General features: G+C 37.2%; 1 protein-coding gene across 1 annotated transcript in view; it reads left to right on the forward strand.

The window, feature by feature from the left end:
* The window catches only part of COL28A1 (collagen type XXVIII alpha 1 chain), a 54,275-nt gene that overhangs the window by 23,946 nt on the left and 14,771 nt on the right, over positions 1-15,558 (forward strand). The window contains exons 21-26 of the mRNA XM_050327144.1: positions 19-87; positions 3,077-3,145; positions 4,856-4,924; positions 6,383-6,451; positions 13,199-13,267; positions 14,778-14,846. Coding sequence (XP_050183101.1) covers positions 19-87; positions 3,077-3,145; positions 4,856-4,924; positions 6,383-6,451; positions 13,199-13,267; positions 14,778-14,846 — 414 coding nt within the window. The remainder of the gene's footprint in view (positions 1-18; positions 88-3,076; positions 3,146-4,855; positions 4,925-6,382; positions 6,452-13,198; positions 13,268-14,777; positions 14,847-15,558) is intronic.

Consider the following 15,558-nt stretch of genomic DNA (forward strand, 5'->3'; position numbering starts at 1 on the left):
TTATACCATTTGTAACAGGGTGAACCAGGAGAGAGAGGAGCCCCTGGACCAGCTGGATCATCTATTCAGGGACCTGCTGGACCAAAGGTGATTATCTGATATGCATTTCCTGGAGACCAGAGATTGGAAAGTTTCTAATGCACATTTCTATCAAAATTAAAAGTATTTAATTTTTAAAAGTTGAAATTCCACGTTCTAGTAACAACAAGAGTGAATTCAGAAATAAGGACAAAAAAGTATTAAAAATTAACAGAGAGTGTTTGAGGACCATTTTAACATCATGCTGAACTCAATACATAGTTATTGTCTCCTGAAGCCATTTGTTTAAAATGAAAGGTCCTTATTAGATTTCTGTTGTGATTTGGTCCCTCTTGTGCAATGAATCACTTTGAAGTATTTTTTTTTCCAGAATTTACTATGCATTTTCTATCTTAGAACATGGCATTAAAACCCTGCAAGAATATGTGTGTGTGTAGTTCTAAGGAGTTATATGCTGAACTAGATGACTTTTTGGGAGAGGGATGTTTGTATGTCACTTCCAAGTGTAGGTACTGCTTGAAATGAAATTACATATACAAGATAGCTAGGGCTTCATCCATCTCATTTTCTCTATGGAGAAAATGTGCCTGACATGAGTGGGAGTTGTCCTGCTGAGTAAAATAGGTGGATCCAGCAAAAGTAAATCTGACTTTGAAGGTTTTAAAAGCATTTGAAAATTCACTGTTATTTTAAGAATAAAGTAGTTACTCTTTTTATAATATGTCAGATAACTTCAACTTTTATTGATGCTTTTCAGCTTTGGTGTTAGTTTTTAGAGAGGATGAATCACTCACCTACATCCTATCACTTTGAAGTGATTTCATCCCCATTTATCTTCTTCCTTAAAAATATATGTGCACCCACACAAAGTAAATGAGGGTATTGCACATACAATATAGTCAGTCTGGCTCTAGGACACCACAGAGTGCTATGATGTGGTTTGCACTTGTTTGTGCATGGAGGAGGAAGAAAGAAAGGAATGCAAAAAGCTCAGGGTACACCTGAAGTTAAAAGGCAAACACAGAAAAGGAGACATGAAGTGCTCATATCTCTTATAATGGTTTCAAACCATAAGAATGTACCAAATTTTATGTGAGGAAAATACACAAGTGGCATGGTGTAAGGCATGACTTATATGAAGACAGGTTTCACTACACTGGTCTTACTTCACATTTTTCTCATTGCTGTGACATTTTTTAATAGAGCAGTAAGCAAGTCAAGATTGTTCACTGATAAAACTCATGCTGAAAAATAACAATTTTTCAGACTTTTTTGCCTTTTTCACTATGATTTTATTATGTTCAATACAGTTCATATCACTTTTATAGCAGATGGGTCATGATCCAAAATCCACTGAAGTTTGTAGGAGTTTTTCCAAACCCTTTACTGAATTTTAGAGCAGTGCTTACATATGCAGTGGCTGATGAGAGAAAACAAGTGTTTTGGGTAATTATAAAATGCAAGTTGGTTTTTAGAAAATATATAAAACTTTGTCTCTTTAGCTCCATAATAATTTCTCTGTTCAAACAAATATCTACTGTGTTTCTGACTGTTGATAGTAATGCAACAGGCTACACAGGTTTGTTTTCTCTTTCCACCATGGATGTACAATGGTAACTAGTAATTGTGTTCCTGAAGCATCCTAGTATGTGCAGTAGAAAAGAAATACATTGTAAACTTCTAATGCAAGGAATGTTTTTCAAAGCTGGGAGTTACCATGGTCTGAGGTCTTTTTGGGACGTCTCTAAGTGTCTGAGGTAGTAGTGGGTGATTGCCAGAGGTCTTAACTCCTGGACTGCTATGGTTGCATCCATTTGTGGTGACCAGTGACAGGACCTGAGGGAATGGCCTAAAGTTGTATCAGGGGACATTTAGGTTGGATATTAGAAAAAGGTTCTTCACGCAGTGGGTGGCTGGGCACTGGAACAGGCTCCCCAGGGAAGTGATCACAGCACCATCCTGACAGAGGTCAAGGAGCGTTTGGATGATACTCTCAGGCACATGGTGTGACTCTTGGGGATAGTTCTGTGCAGGGTCAGGAGCTGGACTTGATGATCCTTGTGGGTCCCTTCCAACTTGGCATGTTTTGTGATTCTGTGGTTGGAAGTTCATTTATTTTAAGCTACACTCACCTTTGGGGGCTGGAGTTTTATTTCCCTTGACAACCATTATGCTGTTACTAATATGGAGACAGTAACATTAGAGAGCTGGTTTTTCTAATATTTTTTTCTCATGGCTACAGCTGCTCAGTGATTGTGATAGAATATTTGGTCTGTGTTCCCTAGTGAATGTTTCCTGAAATACTGCCTGTCCTTCTCACTAGCGTGAAAAACTGTAAATGTTTCATTGAAAATTGAAATTTTCTTTTTAAGTTCCTTAATGTAAAGTGAAACATCTGTTGCCATAGATCAAACACTAGAAGGAGAAAATTTTTCTCTGTGAAGGGATAACATAAGGAACGTGAATTCTAAGCCTGATTGCTTTCCAGGAAAGCCACTGACAGAGCTAAGATTACCAAACAGTTGAATTGGATAATATTTGAGGAAAACTCAAGTTTCTCCCTGAGTCTTCAGACTGTGGAGCTTGCAATTGTGAAATGCTGCACCATTGCATCAATAGGCTTTCTAAACATGCTCTGTGTCAGCACTTGTCTTTGAATTTCCCTGCTGTTCTCTGTGTGCTTTGGTAGAAATGAAGTCATGCAGCCTTGCCGGTGTGAGCAAAAGCAGGCAGAAGCCACAGGTGCATCTGGCCTCTGAAACTGAATTATGATATTCAACCTTCAGTTGAAAACTAAAGCCATCAAGTTATTCAAAAAGGCAGAACAAAATCTTTGACATAGTTGCAGAGTAACAAAAGTATAAGATAGGTCAAATCAAGGTAGTAAAATATTCCTCTAGAAATACTGATTTTGTATTACCTAACTCAAGAATTGTCACTGTCAGAAAGAATTGAATACTTGTTCTTTTCAGTAAAACTTTGGAAATGAGCGCGGAATATACTGAATATAATTTTGAATTTGTTTCTTTTTGGATAGGGGGATCCAGGACCCAAGGGGTCACGGGGAGATGATGGACTTCCTGGAAATTCAATAATGGGACCAATGGTAGGAGTTTTTAGACAAAAGATGGAAAGTGAATAAACATGAGACAAATGCAAAACTGTTGTGAAAATATGCACACCACCTGAATGACTTTTTTATTACCAGTTCTTCAATTTTTCCATCACTCCAGGTTAAGTCTGTTTTAAAAATAAACATTGTCTTTTCAAAGAAGAAACACAAAATAGTTTAAATGAGTATACCTCACCCTTGAAACTTGCTGCAGGAAGTGTTCATTAGGAAGATAGTTCTTCAAATTCACCTCCACCTGTCATTAGCTCATGTGGTCTTTTATAGCTTTCTATGAGCAATATTCTCTTTATTGAGTATAAACTAAGAGTTAATAGTTATTTTAACAGTATTTCAGTATAACAGCATTTCAGTATTACCAGCCTCGCACATTCAAAAGCACAAGTAAGACCTAACGTAAAGGATTTTAAAAATAGATATTTTGAAAATATTTCAAAATTGTATTCAGACAGACCAGCTGCTGAGATCTGAGCTGCTAACAGGACTCCATTCTTGGTTTCTTGAAGTATTATGTTGTTGCAGAAATTTACAGATGCATTACAAGGATGAAACAGCAGTTTTCAGTCATTTTTAGTTTCATTTTTCTAGTTATTTGCCTTTACTGAAACAGACAGGGAAATATTTGCTATTGATGTGTAGTTATTCTTGAGGATATGTTATGTGTATGTATATTGACAATACAAGTTGTTTACAACACTCTACAACACTCTTTTGTAGAGTCTATTAACATTTCTTGGTTCTGTGGGACTGAGTGAAAGGCATGCAGTTTTCTCTGTATGGCCATATCCATATCATGCTTAGGAGTGAGGTGGATGTGTGACCTGCAAGCAACAGTAGGGATTTCTGATTGCTTGTGCTGTCATGTGAACATCTACAGCACAGACCAACAGCATATCTTGAGGGATTCCTCAAAGTAATGTTTTCTTTCTCAGTTCTGTGAAGAACAGTCTACTGCAAGCTCAGTTTCTCGTAAAATGTCAGGAAAACGATCAGTGGAATGAGGAAAGAGGAAAAGTTTGCTGTTTGCTTCTCTTCTGGCCGTGAAAGGAAGCACTGAGGTTTTGCAGATGCATAAATCTTTAGTGGAAGTCAGTGGAAGAGTCAACAGCAGGAGTGATTGTCTCTTGATACAGAGCATTTTAGGCTGAACTAAGAGAAATTATCTCTTTCTTATAGCTGGTTGTACTTCTTTCTTTTACTATTTTCCCTTGTAGAATGCAGTTTTGCATTACTCTGTGAGAGAACCAATGTGAATACTTGGAAGTGCAAAATGTGTAACATACAACTTAAGGCTGCCATATTATGTTTCAATATTATTCAGTTCCTTGCTCAAATGTCAGTGCTTAGCCCCAAATTCATAAACGTTTAAGGTTTTAAAAATAAATTTAACTTCGTACTGGCTGAAGATAAAGTCAATATTCTGAAGATTTCTCTCTGCAATTAAAAATCTAGAAATTAATCATTTCCTAATAAAAACTCCTTCTAAGATGTCAATTCAATCAATTCAAAAACCAATTAAAACAGCACAAAAATTCCTGAACTTTGTGAACAAATTGCAGGAGCTACTAACTACTATTCTATATTTCCAAAAAGATGTTAAGTAGTTTCCTTACATATTTTTAATATTTGTTACACTGTGAAGATCCAGTTACTGGCATGATTTCTGACTTACTATTTGATATTCAGGGGAACCCAGGACTACCTGGACCACCCGGACCCCCTGGAGCAAAAGGTGATGGTCACAAAGGTGAAGCTGTAAGTACAATTTTAATTCTGTACTTTGTGTTCTACTGGAAAAAAAGAAAATCACCATGTGATAACTCAATATTCAGTTGCTTAGATTTAGTTACTTAACTAAGTGCAATTAATATTCCTTTAGATAATTTAAATGTTTCATATATATTTTGAAGTCCTTTCCTGTCGTAGATACAGTGCCAGCTCTACAGGCAGTCAGAACTGCATATAAACAGTTCTCATTTCAGCATCATGAAAAGGATACCATGTAATTGTATAAAAATCTTTATGACTGCTTATACATGTTTAATATAATCCCTGCTTTGAATTCTTTTCCCTCCCTCCCTTTTCTTTACTGTTCTCTATTCAAGATTTCTAATACCATCTGCTTGGTCAAATTTTGCAGTTTCAATTCCTGGGTTTTTCAGCTGCTTTTCATACTAGGAGGTTAAATCCTCTTATCCAAAGATTTTCTGTCCCTTGCTTTTCTCATGGATGTCTCCAGAGGGGGTTAATACAGCTGTTCCAGCTACCAAATTCCATTAAAAGGACATACCATCCTAAATTTCAGTCATCCAAACCATACAGACATGTTTACCAGCCTCTCACTAGTGAGTGAAAGTACTGTTACCATCCTTCAACCACCACGTCAAAATTCCATTAGCACTATTTTTTTTGTGTCTCTAATCCAGCTTTATTTCAAACTACAATGATGCAGGCACTCAAAATGCACTGAGGTGGGGCCTGAGAGCTTTCAAATAAGTCACAACTTCTCCAATTTTTTTTCCTATTGTTCAAACTGTTCCTGGGAAGATTTCCTGGGAAGATCCTTCGGGACCAGAATTAGTTCATAAGGCACTCACTCAGAATTCCTGGTGTAATGCCACATACCTGACACATTTCACGTAATGTGTAAAGGTTCTGTTGGGCTGTAACACCCATCTTTCCCCTGCCCTTCTGTGCCCCATGATCTGGAAAGACCAACTTCATAAACCACTGGCAGACATAAGACAAGGAAAAAAGTCATTGACTTAAGATAGACATGGCTTAGCTAAAACCCAAAACATCAGTGTGTTATCAACAACATTCTCTTATGAATCCAAAACACAGCGCTGTAACAGCTACACTGAGAAGAAATTAACTGTACCCTAGCTGAAACCAGGACACAGGGTTACTTAACCTCCAAATTTAGGTGGGTTACCTCTGGTATTCCAGTTGTCTAATGTCTAATGAATCATGGAGCATTGTCTGCTTTCTCACTGTTTTCTCTGAGCTGAAAACAACTCAAATGTTCTTCAGTCAAGAGCCGTACTTTTTTTCCACCACTCTAATAGTCTTTTTATGTTTCCACCTGGGACTGAGCATGGCTGTCACTCAGTACACATCAGAAATGTGAAGAAATTCTCTTCTTTGTTGAAGCATAGAAGTACTCTTCCCTTAGGACAACTACTGACATGCTTTATTCCTCTGCTGTACCAGGGACCTCCAGGACCAGCAGGACCTCCAGGACCAGCAGGCCCAAAAGGCGTGGGAGATGCTGGACCAAAGGTACTTGCACAATAGGAGTAAATGCATCTAACTCATAGACAAGGTAGACAAGCATCTTCAAAAAATGCATTAGATTAGAATAAAAAAAATGACAAAGTACTGCATTCTCATTTTTCACTTTTCATTTCAGTTAGAAGAAAAGCTAGTGATTGATAGACTTTTCTGACATGATAGAAACTAGTTCTTGCTTTATCCCCAGACTTGATGCAAATCTGCAGATTTTCCACACATCCAAAGACCCAGAAGGTTTCTAGATGTTGGTGTTTCCATGTGGAAGTCAGATTCCAACACAAGCATGGTATTGCCTAATAATTATGCCCTTCCTTTCTTCTGCAGAAGTGCAAAGCATGAGGCCAAAAGGAAGTCAGGGGTTACATGGAACTAGTGAAATATTTTTAAAATTCCTAGAAATGGATTCCTAAGAGAAGACTATACACTTTTATCTAAAATTATTGTTTGCTTAGAGACAAAACTTGACAGAGAAAACAAAGAAGCTGACAAAGGAACTAGAATAGGAAACAAGCAGTGTGTTGCATGAGAAAACAAAATAAATATTGCCCAAGAAGTTTTTTCCCAAACAGAAAGAACTTTCAACTTCAGTTCCCAGAACATGAGAATTCCCATTTAAAATAAACTTCAATAAACCTCTTAAAGATATCCACAATAAAGGAAAAACTTAAGGACATTCCTTCTTAGAATGACTTGACTGTAGAATTACCACAAAATGGTCTGACACTGAGATCTGAGAAACGTGGCTTTGTGCTTCCATTCTGAATTACTGCTTATCAATATGAGGCATTGCACATCAAGTAATGCAAGGCCCATCACACAAACTACTAAAGAACTAAAAGTAATGTCAATTAGGTTATTCAGGATAAACTTACAGAAAATGCCTATTGCTAAACTAATTAATTTTTTCTGTAGGAGATTGTATCTTTTCCAATTTGAGATATCAGACTCTATATGATATAGTCTTATAATACACTTTTTTTGGTACTACAGAAAAATATTTCATTAAAATCCTAGAATCTTATAGGAAATTATTATTAATGTTTTTAAAAATGTTTTTATGACTACAAAATGTCTAAGGGTATAATTTTGTCTGGAATTCCTCATAATTTCCTAAACGTATAATTCTGCAAAGTAATGTTTCTCAAAGAAAAGGAATTGGGAAGTCATGTAAAGTAATCAAATAAGATGATCTCCCACTACAATACCATGGTTTAAAGATTACAAACCCCAGAAATATAAATCAGAATTTCAGTGGGCCTATAGGAGGTGAATATAAAGAAATTTGACTTAAGTCCAAAATGGAAATAAAAGATTATTTTTTAATTGAAAGGAAACCACTAGAATAATTGCAGTGAAATTTCTCACAGCTGCAAGTTTTAAAATCAATGTTTGTGTTGTGTTTCTGAAAAGTATCACAAATACAAAAGTATACAGAAATGCACTTAGGCAAATCATAGTGCCTGGCTTAAATGAGATATTATCAGAAAGTGGGTCACAAGTTCCTTTTCTTCTTATAATCATGAATTCATAGAATTGCTGGGCTGTGTAATTATTAGAAAAGTTCCAACTCATGGAAGCGATGGAAGTGCAATAGTGTATCATAAAATGCATTAGAAAGAAGGAGGTAAAAGCTGTAAAGTAAGAGAAAATGTGTCCAGTTTTTGCAGTGGAGGACATGGGATCTAGCCTTTTTGTCAGTTGTTCTTAAACCACTGTAAGTCTTTTGATAAAATGTTGAATATATTTAATTAAATAATAGGTTACCTATTATAGTACTTACAGTTTCCAATTTTGGCTCCAAGTAATGTAAATTTTTGTCAGTTGAAGAGAGTTGTTCATATTCCTTTATAGAGACATCAAGTCCTTAGTTGTTGGTCCCTTCTCCACCCATGACCATAGAAAGTATTACCATTCCTCAAGATCTGTGGAGTGAAGTGTATTCATGGTAGTGGTAAAGAGATTTATTGGTAGCATATTTTTATGGAGGAATATGACCTGTGTTGAGTTAGTTGAACATTATCGATTAATAACAAATTTGGCAAAAGACCTGTTACTTTGACCTAGATTTGACTGAGCAAAAGCGAAATAGCAGGCTGTGAGGCTTATAATTTCATAGTACTTAATCACAACAGGAAATCATGGCCAGGCTTTGCAGACGAAGATTTGAGAAGGGCTCTACCCACGCTTGCTACAAGCGCGCTGATGGCTGAAAAGGCCAATGACAGATAGACAAGTCCGGTTGCAGAAGGCACAGTGGAAAGTCTTCTTAGGCAAGACACAGTTCTTCCTGCATTGTCTTTTCCCCTCAAGAACGACTCTACCTGTGTTCTCAAAAGCAGCAGCAGCGTTATAGATGGTGTGTCTCCAGGCCTCCCGATTGGAGGCCAGGGCAGACCAATGGTGATGATCAATATGGCCAAGGCTGAGGGATTGTTTCAGGCAGTCCTTGTATCTCCTCTTCGGGGCTCCTCTCTTGCGGCAGCCAGTGGCAAGTTCGCCATGGAGCACAATCTTAGGGAGGCGGTAGTCCTTGATCCCGGAGACGTGCCCTGCCCAGCGTAGCTGTGTTCTCAACAACAGGAAATAGTATAATGGAATATCTAGTAATAGAAACTCTTATCCTTATCTTAGGCAAAAAGGGGTTTCAATGGTCCCACAAGCCAGGAAGTGGATTTCCTTCAGATGAAGCTAAACTGGATGATCTGATCTGCAAGTCATGTGGGGTGAAATGTATGTTGTTCTATACATAGTGAGCAGCTGTAGCTTTTGCAGTGTATGACTGCTGCACAAAAGCATGCCTTATCCAACAAGGTGTAACATCTCTGATTTAGTTCTTTGTATCCACACCAGACATGGTATAGAGTGCAATGGAAAAAAAGAAACTTTATATATGTATATTTATATAAATAGATAAACGTCTCTTTCCCTGATTTTTTGCTTCTGTTTGCCCATTTTGAATCCTTAATCTCTGCGTAACTTCATGGTAGCAAAGGTTCCACAAGGAAGAAGAATTTACTTGAATTGCAAGAATTGCACCAGAACTTAGTACATAAAATAGACAATCTTCTGGTTTTTTTCAAATAAAATATAAGTGCACTGGCTACCTCTTATCCCTTCCACATAAAAAAAAAAGTGTATATAGAAATGGCAACAATCTCTGCATATAAAAAAGAACATTTATTTGATAAAAGAGACTCATAAATTTACACACTAGTTAATTTGAAATTCCTTTGAGTATCATTATAAAGGAATGTTTCACTCATTTGAATCAGAGCTCTGTTCTCTCTGCTTTCAGAAATGGCTCACATATGTGCACACTGCTAGACAGGAATTTTATGTATCAGAGGTCAAATTCACATGAAAACAGAACTGTAACATGTGGGATGCATTCAATCTTGGCAGCAACCTATTTTCTGTAGCATTGAAACAGAAGCACATAATGTCAGAATACAATAAAAAATTTGATTTAAAACCACTGTTGCCAGCTAGGAGGTGGGTTGCAGACATTCAAGAGCAAGAGCCCAGCACTAGAAATAAAGCAAGTAACTAGGTAGCAGAAAGATTATTAAAATCTCTAGCACAGTCCCTAGTGCACAAACGTTTGGGCTGGATTCAACTGCAATATAAAGAACCTTTGCAGCTTGGGGCCTGACTATTTGAACTAAAATGTGGAAAGTAGAGATGTAATATCTTTTTTTATAATATTTTCTTCTTACAGATCCTGTTATATCCATTAGCTGTCACTACAGTATTGCAGGGTCTGCTGTAATTCTGAGTGTCAAATACACATGCTTTACACTAAATGAGGCATATATATTTGGAACCCAAGATTTACTTTTCAGTGACCATTAGGTCATTTAATGAATTTTTCTTGAATAAATGGTACAGAACAGACATAGGCATCCCATACTTTACACTGTCTTGACTCAGCTCTTTATTTCTTGTTTCAGTGGTGTTTTTCTAGTTCACTGTTTTGCTGATGGTGACAAGCTTGTCTACAAGCACAATGCAGGAAATAAATTAGACCTCATCAAAGAACAGTACTAATCCTTCTTGAAATGAATTCTCTGGAGGACAGTTTAGTGTGACACCTTAGAAAAAAAGAACTGCTCCACTTCACAACTCATAAAGCAAAATAAAAGTCTTTTTCTTTAAGCCAAGAAATACAGAAACCTTGAGGATTACTATAAAGCTCTACAAAAGAGCTTTTCAGTGAGACATCTGGTATTAACTAAGCATGTGAGGCTAAAATTCAATCCTTCACCTGCAACGACCCTGTGTTAAGACTGTGTTACCCATGGGAGGAAGAGGCAGATGACTTCAAGTCACCCTTACGCTCTTTGTGGTCTAGGCTGGTCTAAGAGCAGGTTGTAGGTATATGGGATACTGCACCATAAGAAATCATTTATATTTGGTAACCTCACATTCAGCTTCCATCACAGCAGCTCACAGTCTGTTTCTTGGGCCACAGCAGCCCAGGATCTCCTAAAAAGTACTTATAATGAAAAGTCTTATCTGTATATATCTCTGTGTATCTCCTAGCTCTGGCACCTCTAGCAGGTTTCAGAGAGAGGCTTTCCTTGGGCAAGGAAAGCTTTGGCTGCTCTGTGCAACTTCTGCTCATGAAGAGTGCTACAAACCACTTAAGGCTGTATTATGGTTGTGGGGACATTGAGTACCAATAAATAGCCTTTGATAACAAATGGCTACCTTTGGCAAGACTCTCAGTATTTCCTAATAATGTGACAATCTCAAGGAAATTGTAAGAAAATGCATTGAAGGCAGAATTGAGAAACTGGACATATTTTAAAACATCAGAAATATCTCCCACTCATCCCACTGTAGAGGGGCATTTCCCACTACCATGTACCAGACTAAAGAGCTACAATATTTACATACTTAAGTTTGCAATCTTTAAGAGCTTATAGCTAAAATTTTGGAAAAATGGTTCAAGGGCATTGCCAATGTCTTGGCTCTTTGCACTGGCAGGGAAGGTGTGACATAAAAGCCTTAGGTTGTCTGAGAGAGAAATTTCCTCACAACTGAACGTGACAGTCAGTTTAACCCAATCAGCCTGGCACACCAATTTAAAGCTAAGAGCATCCATGTACCATGCCTGTGTCCTGACTCAAACTGGCCAGTCTCCAGTGCTTTGAAAGAAAGAAGAATTGAAATGAAATTCCAAAGCCAAATGTTACATCAAGAAGGAAAGCATTATAAGCTCAGGCTAAGCCTTAGCCTTAGAGATTGAACATTGGGAATTTCACCTAAAAGCAGTCACTATAATGGCTGTGCACATTCCTCCCACGAAGTAAAGAAAATCAGTAAAAGATTCTGTTTCTTTCCTTCCTTTTTTATCTGTTTGATATGTTGTTTCATTTCACCTACCACAACTCAAGTGACATCAGTGATTTGTGTGATTTATACTTTCACCTCTCTCCTAGATCGAATGCTCCCTCTGTAGGCACAGTCTTTTCTACAGCTTTTCCCAGTTCAAAAATAAGTACAATGAAGAGTTTTTATAATTAATTTTTATTATTATTATGTCAAGAAATGCAATTTCTTCTGCTCTGTTTTTAATATATTGGATGATCAATAGCTTATTAGTAAATTTCTTTCTTTTACACTTGCCTCTACAGTCATAGGTTTAGGGATATCAGGCTAAACCTGATTCAGAATATTCTGCATTTATAACTCATCAGTTAGGAACTTTTTTTTTTCTTTTCAAACTCATGGGAGTTTTCCAGTGATGATGTTTTGAATGTGAGCCTATTCCCTCATTTGTACAATTATGGATTGAGGAAAACAAAACTGCCTTTTCTATCGCTGTGTATTTCCACTATCACCAATGTCCCCTGACCCTCATCTCCTTTGCTGGGTTTGTCTGCAGCACTAGGCTCCCTGTTACACTCATTTTCCCCTGACTAGACAACTGCTGCCTTCTCTCTTCCTGGTGGCTAAGGGATGAGTCCCCTCTGGGTTTTCTTTGTTTCTCAGTGAAATCACAGATCGAATCTCCTGCCATTACCCAGCCTCTATCTATCATCAAAACTGTCAAGAATGCATATGCTCAAGGTCATACATTTCTGATGAATTTGACTGAAATCAACTGATGACTTGATAATATACTGGAAGAAAAAAGAGGACCAACACAGACAAGCAGAAGGACAGACAGAGTATCTCTCAAGCCTCATTTCCTTAAGAAATCAAGATAAAAGTATTTGCATTAAGGCTTTCTAAGAAAACAAAGGGCTGTTCTTTTTATTCTTCTATATTAATGCTATTAAAATTCATTTAGTTTTCATAATTGCTTAAGTGTGACAGTTCTGGAAATTAAATATTTCTAGTGTCAGAACAAGCACAATATCAGTAAAGGGCATGATCACTATTGTGTCCCACCAGTAAGTTTCTTGTCCATCCTGGTAAACCACTGCAAAATGTGAAGGGAAAATGGTATTGCTTCCAAATGGGTTTGCTTTTCTTTTTTTCTGTATCTGATAGGGTCCTAACTCTGTAGGTGATTTTGATCACATGGACCTTCCTGTAGAGCATAAATAATGTTGGTGCTGTATTTTGGGTGCTTTTTTTTATACCTGTCTATGAAGCAGCTGTTTATTCATGTAGCATTTATTTGGCTTGTTTTTTAAACTCATTAGTTTGACTGCCTCATAAGTGGATGAAAGATATAATAGTTATTAGGTGATAAATGACTGAGATTTCTGTGACTGTTTTCAGGGAGACCGTGGAATTAGAGGCTATCCAGGGCCCCCGGGGCCACCAGGAATCGGAACCATTGGTCCCAAGGTTGGTCATGATGCTGTGATGAAGTTTTTGTGCTGTTTGGTGATGCTGGCTGCCAGACTCTGGTCTTTCAGACACCAAAAGATCTTCATCAGTTATTGATTTACATCAGTGCAATTGCAAGAGGAATCAAGCATAAAAACATGGTCACTGACCATACACTTCTACCAACCAAATTAGGAAGGGATCCTAACAGGATAAAAATTGCATTTTCAGCTAAACTTTATGAGATTACAGCTGGAAATTGAACAGAGCTATTAGACTGGTAAATCAGTTAAAAGATGCATTTCTTCTGCTGGTCTCTATCCTGTTTCCAAGATATTGTTTTGTGGTGGAAAATACATTAAATGTGAATTTTATGTTGCAATTTTTGCTCAATTAAATCAAATCCAATTAATATGATTAGTAAAACCATTAGGAAAGAAACATGAAAACAAAATACTAATTCTATAATAAAAAAGCATGCAACATCTGGGCAATTTTTTCTCCCTGCACTAAAGTGATTTATAATTCAAAAAAGACATACTGAGAAGAAAAGAAGTTCTGTACTTACCAGGATTTCCTTATTGCAGGTGTATCCATCAATTATTTTTACAAAGGCAATGAGGAGAAACATTTTATGTATTTCTCTGCATTAATTTAATTTAAAAATAGTTATGACTTTTTAACTTTTCTAGAATTAACAGAGGGTAACAGAAGTCTCCACTGCCCTTTTGTATAAACTAGTATCTGAATTAAGACACATTGCTGTTACCAGCCCCTTACAGAAACGCAATAAGCCAGAGAGCATTTTAGGATGTGACTGATTTCCTTTGGTTCCTGAAAGCTGCAGCAATTCCAGTACCTTGGTAAATCATACTGACACAGCCTGTTTAACAACAGTAAGTTTGGACTTAGTGTCAAAATGCTACAAATGTGTGACACTCTGTGCTGTTACCACAAAGCCTTTGAGAATTAAAAATGTTAGATTAGCCTGCCTGCAAAGCACAAGGGCTTTACCCGACTTTGACTGTATCGACACAAATCAGCAGATCCCGCTTGATCCTTGCCCTCCCACTTACAATTTTCTGAATGCCTGGTGCTCCCCGAGACTGTGGCACCACAGGGTCTGCACAAGAACTAGCTAACATGCCTGACAGATTTACTTGCACTCTGGTCCTCTGTGCTTCTACTGTTATGCCTCTCTTGTGTGGAGGGATTATAGGAAGCCACTAAAAGTATAAAGATGTTTTCTGTTGTCTTCTATGTGGGGAAAAAACGGGGAAAATATCACACTATGTCATGAGCAAATATTATTCTTTAATTATTTTAAGCTTAATTGTTCCTTTGCTTCCCTAGGAATTTGCCAAAGATAATTACTAAGACCCACACTGAGAAACCATAAACCAAAGAGGAATCAGAACTAGTCTTTGACATGGTTTTAATTTTGCTTGCAGTGACTTTGAGATGACTTCTTTAGTGTTACCAGGAGTTTATCTCCTAATTCTTCTTTTTTGCCTCACTGTTCCCATAGGGTATTATGGGACAGAAAGGCTTGCCTGGTCCACCTGGACTCCCTGGCAACAGCATACAAGGAAGCAAGGTAATCCAGATTAAATTGGTATCTGTCCAGTTTCTTCTTAAAACTGACTGTTAAGGAGATTGATTGTCTCTCTTCCTTTCTGTCACTGAGTAGGTGAATGCCTGCAATATTTCATTTTACACTTAAGTTTCTTATTCATACATTACATACTATTTACTTTATCTGCTGAGTTTTCAATTTTGGTTGCACCCAATTGCTCTCCTATAGTTCTTGTCATGGCAAATATACTTAACTTGAAAAAATAAACTCATTTCTGCCATGTCTAACTGATTTACTTAGATTTAAAGGGTAGTTTTTATTTTTTATTAAAGGAAGGTTTTTATTCACCCAGTTCCTTCCATAACCACAACTTCTCTCCCTATAAACAGAAACACAAATATGACAACATATTCTGGACATTCAAAGTTATTAAATTGCCTTGTCATAAATGCGTAGAAGAAATTATTAAAACTGGAGGCTCTAGTGGAGAACAACCCAAGTTTCTCTCGTTTTTATTAAATCAGTGTGCTTAAAATTGAGCATATGATGCAATATGTTCCTGATCAGGAGTATTGTGCTCAGGTCTCCAAGTCTAGGTTGTCAAATCACCAGTAAGTCAGTAAAAGGGGCATTGTTCTAGATGGATTAGAAAAGGTGCCTCTCTGTCCTCTGATTTGCTGTAGACACTAAAGCCACTGTGGAATTCATTGACAAACAGGTCTTCATTGGAAAA

Source organism: Myiozetetes cayanensis, unplaced genomic scaffold, assembly GCF_022539395.1.
Source record: "Myiozetetes cayanensis isolate MyiCay16 unplaced genomic scaffold, myiCay2020 scf1, whole genome shotgun sequence".
In the NCBI taxonomy this organism is placed as follows: domain Eukaryota; kingdom Metazoa; phylum Chordata; class Aves; order Passeriformes; family Tyrannidae; genus Myiozetetes; species Myiozetetes cayanensis.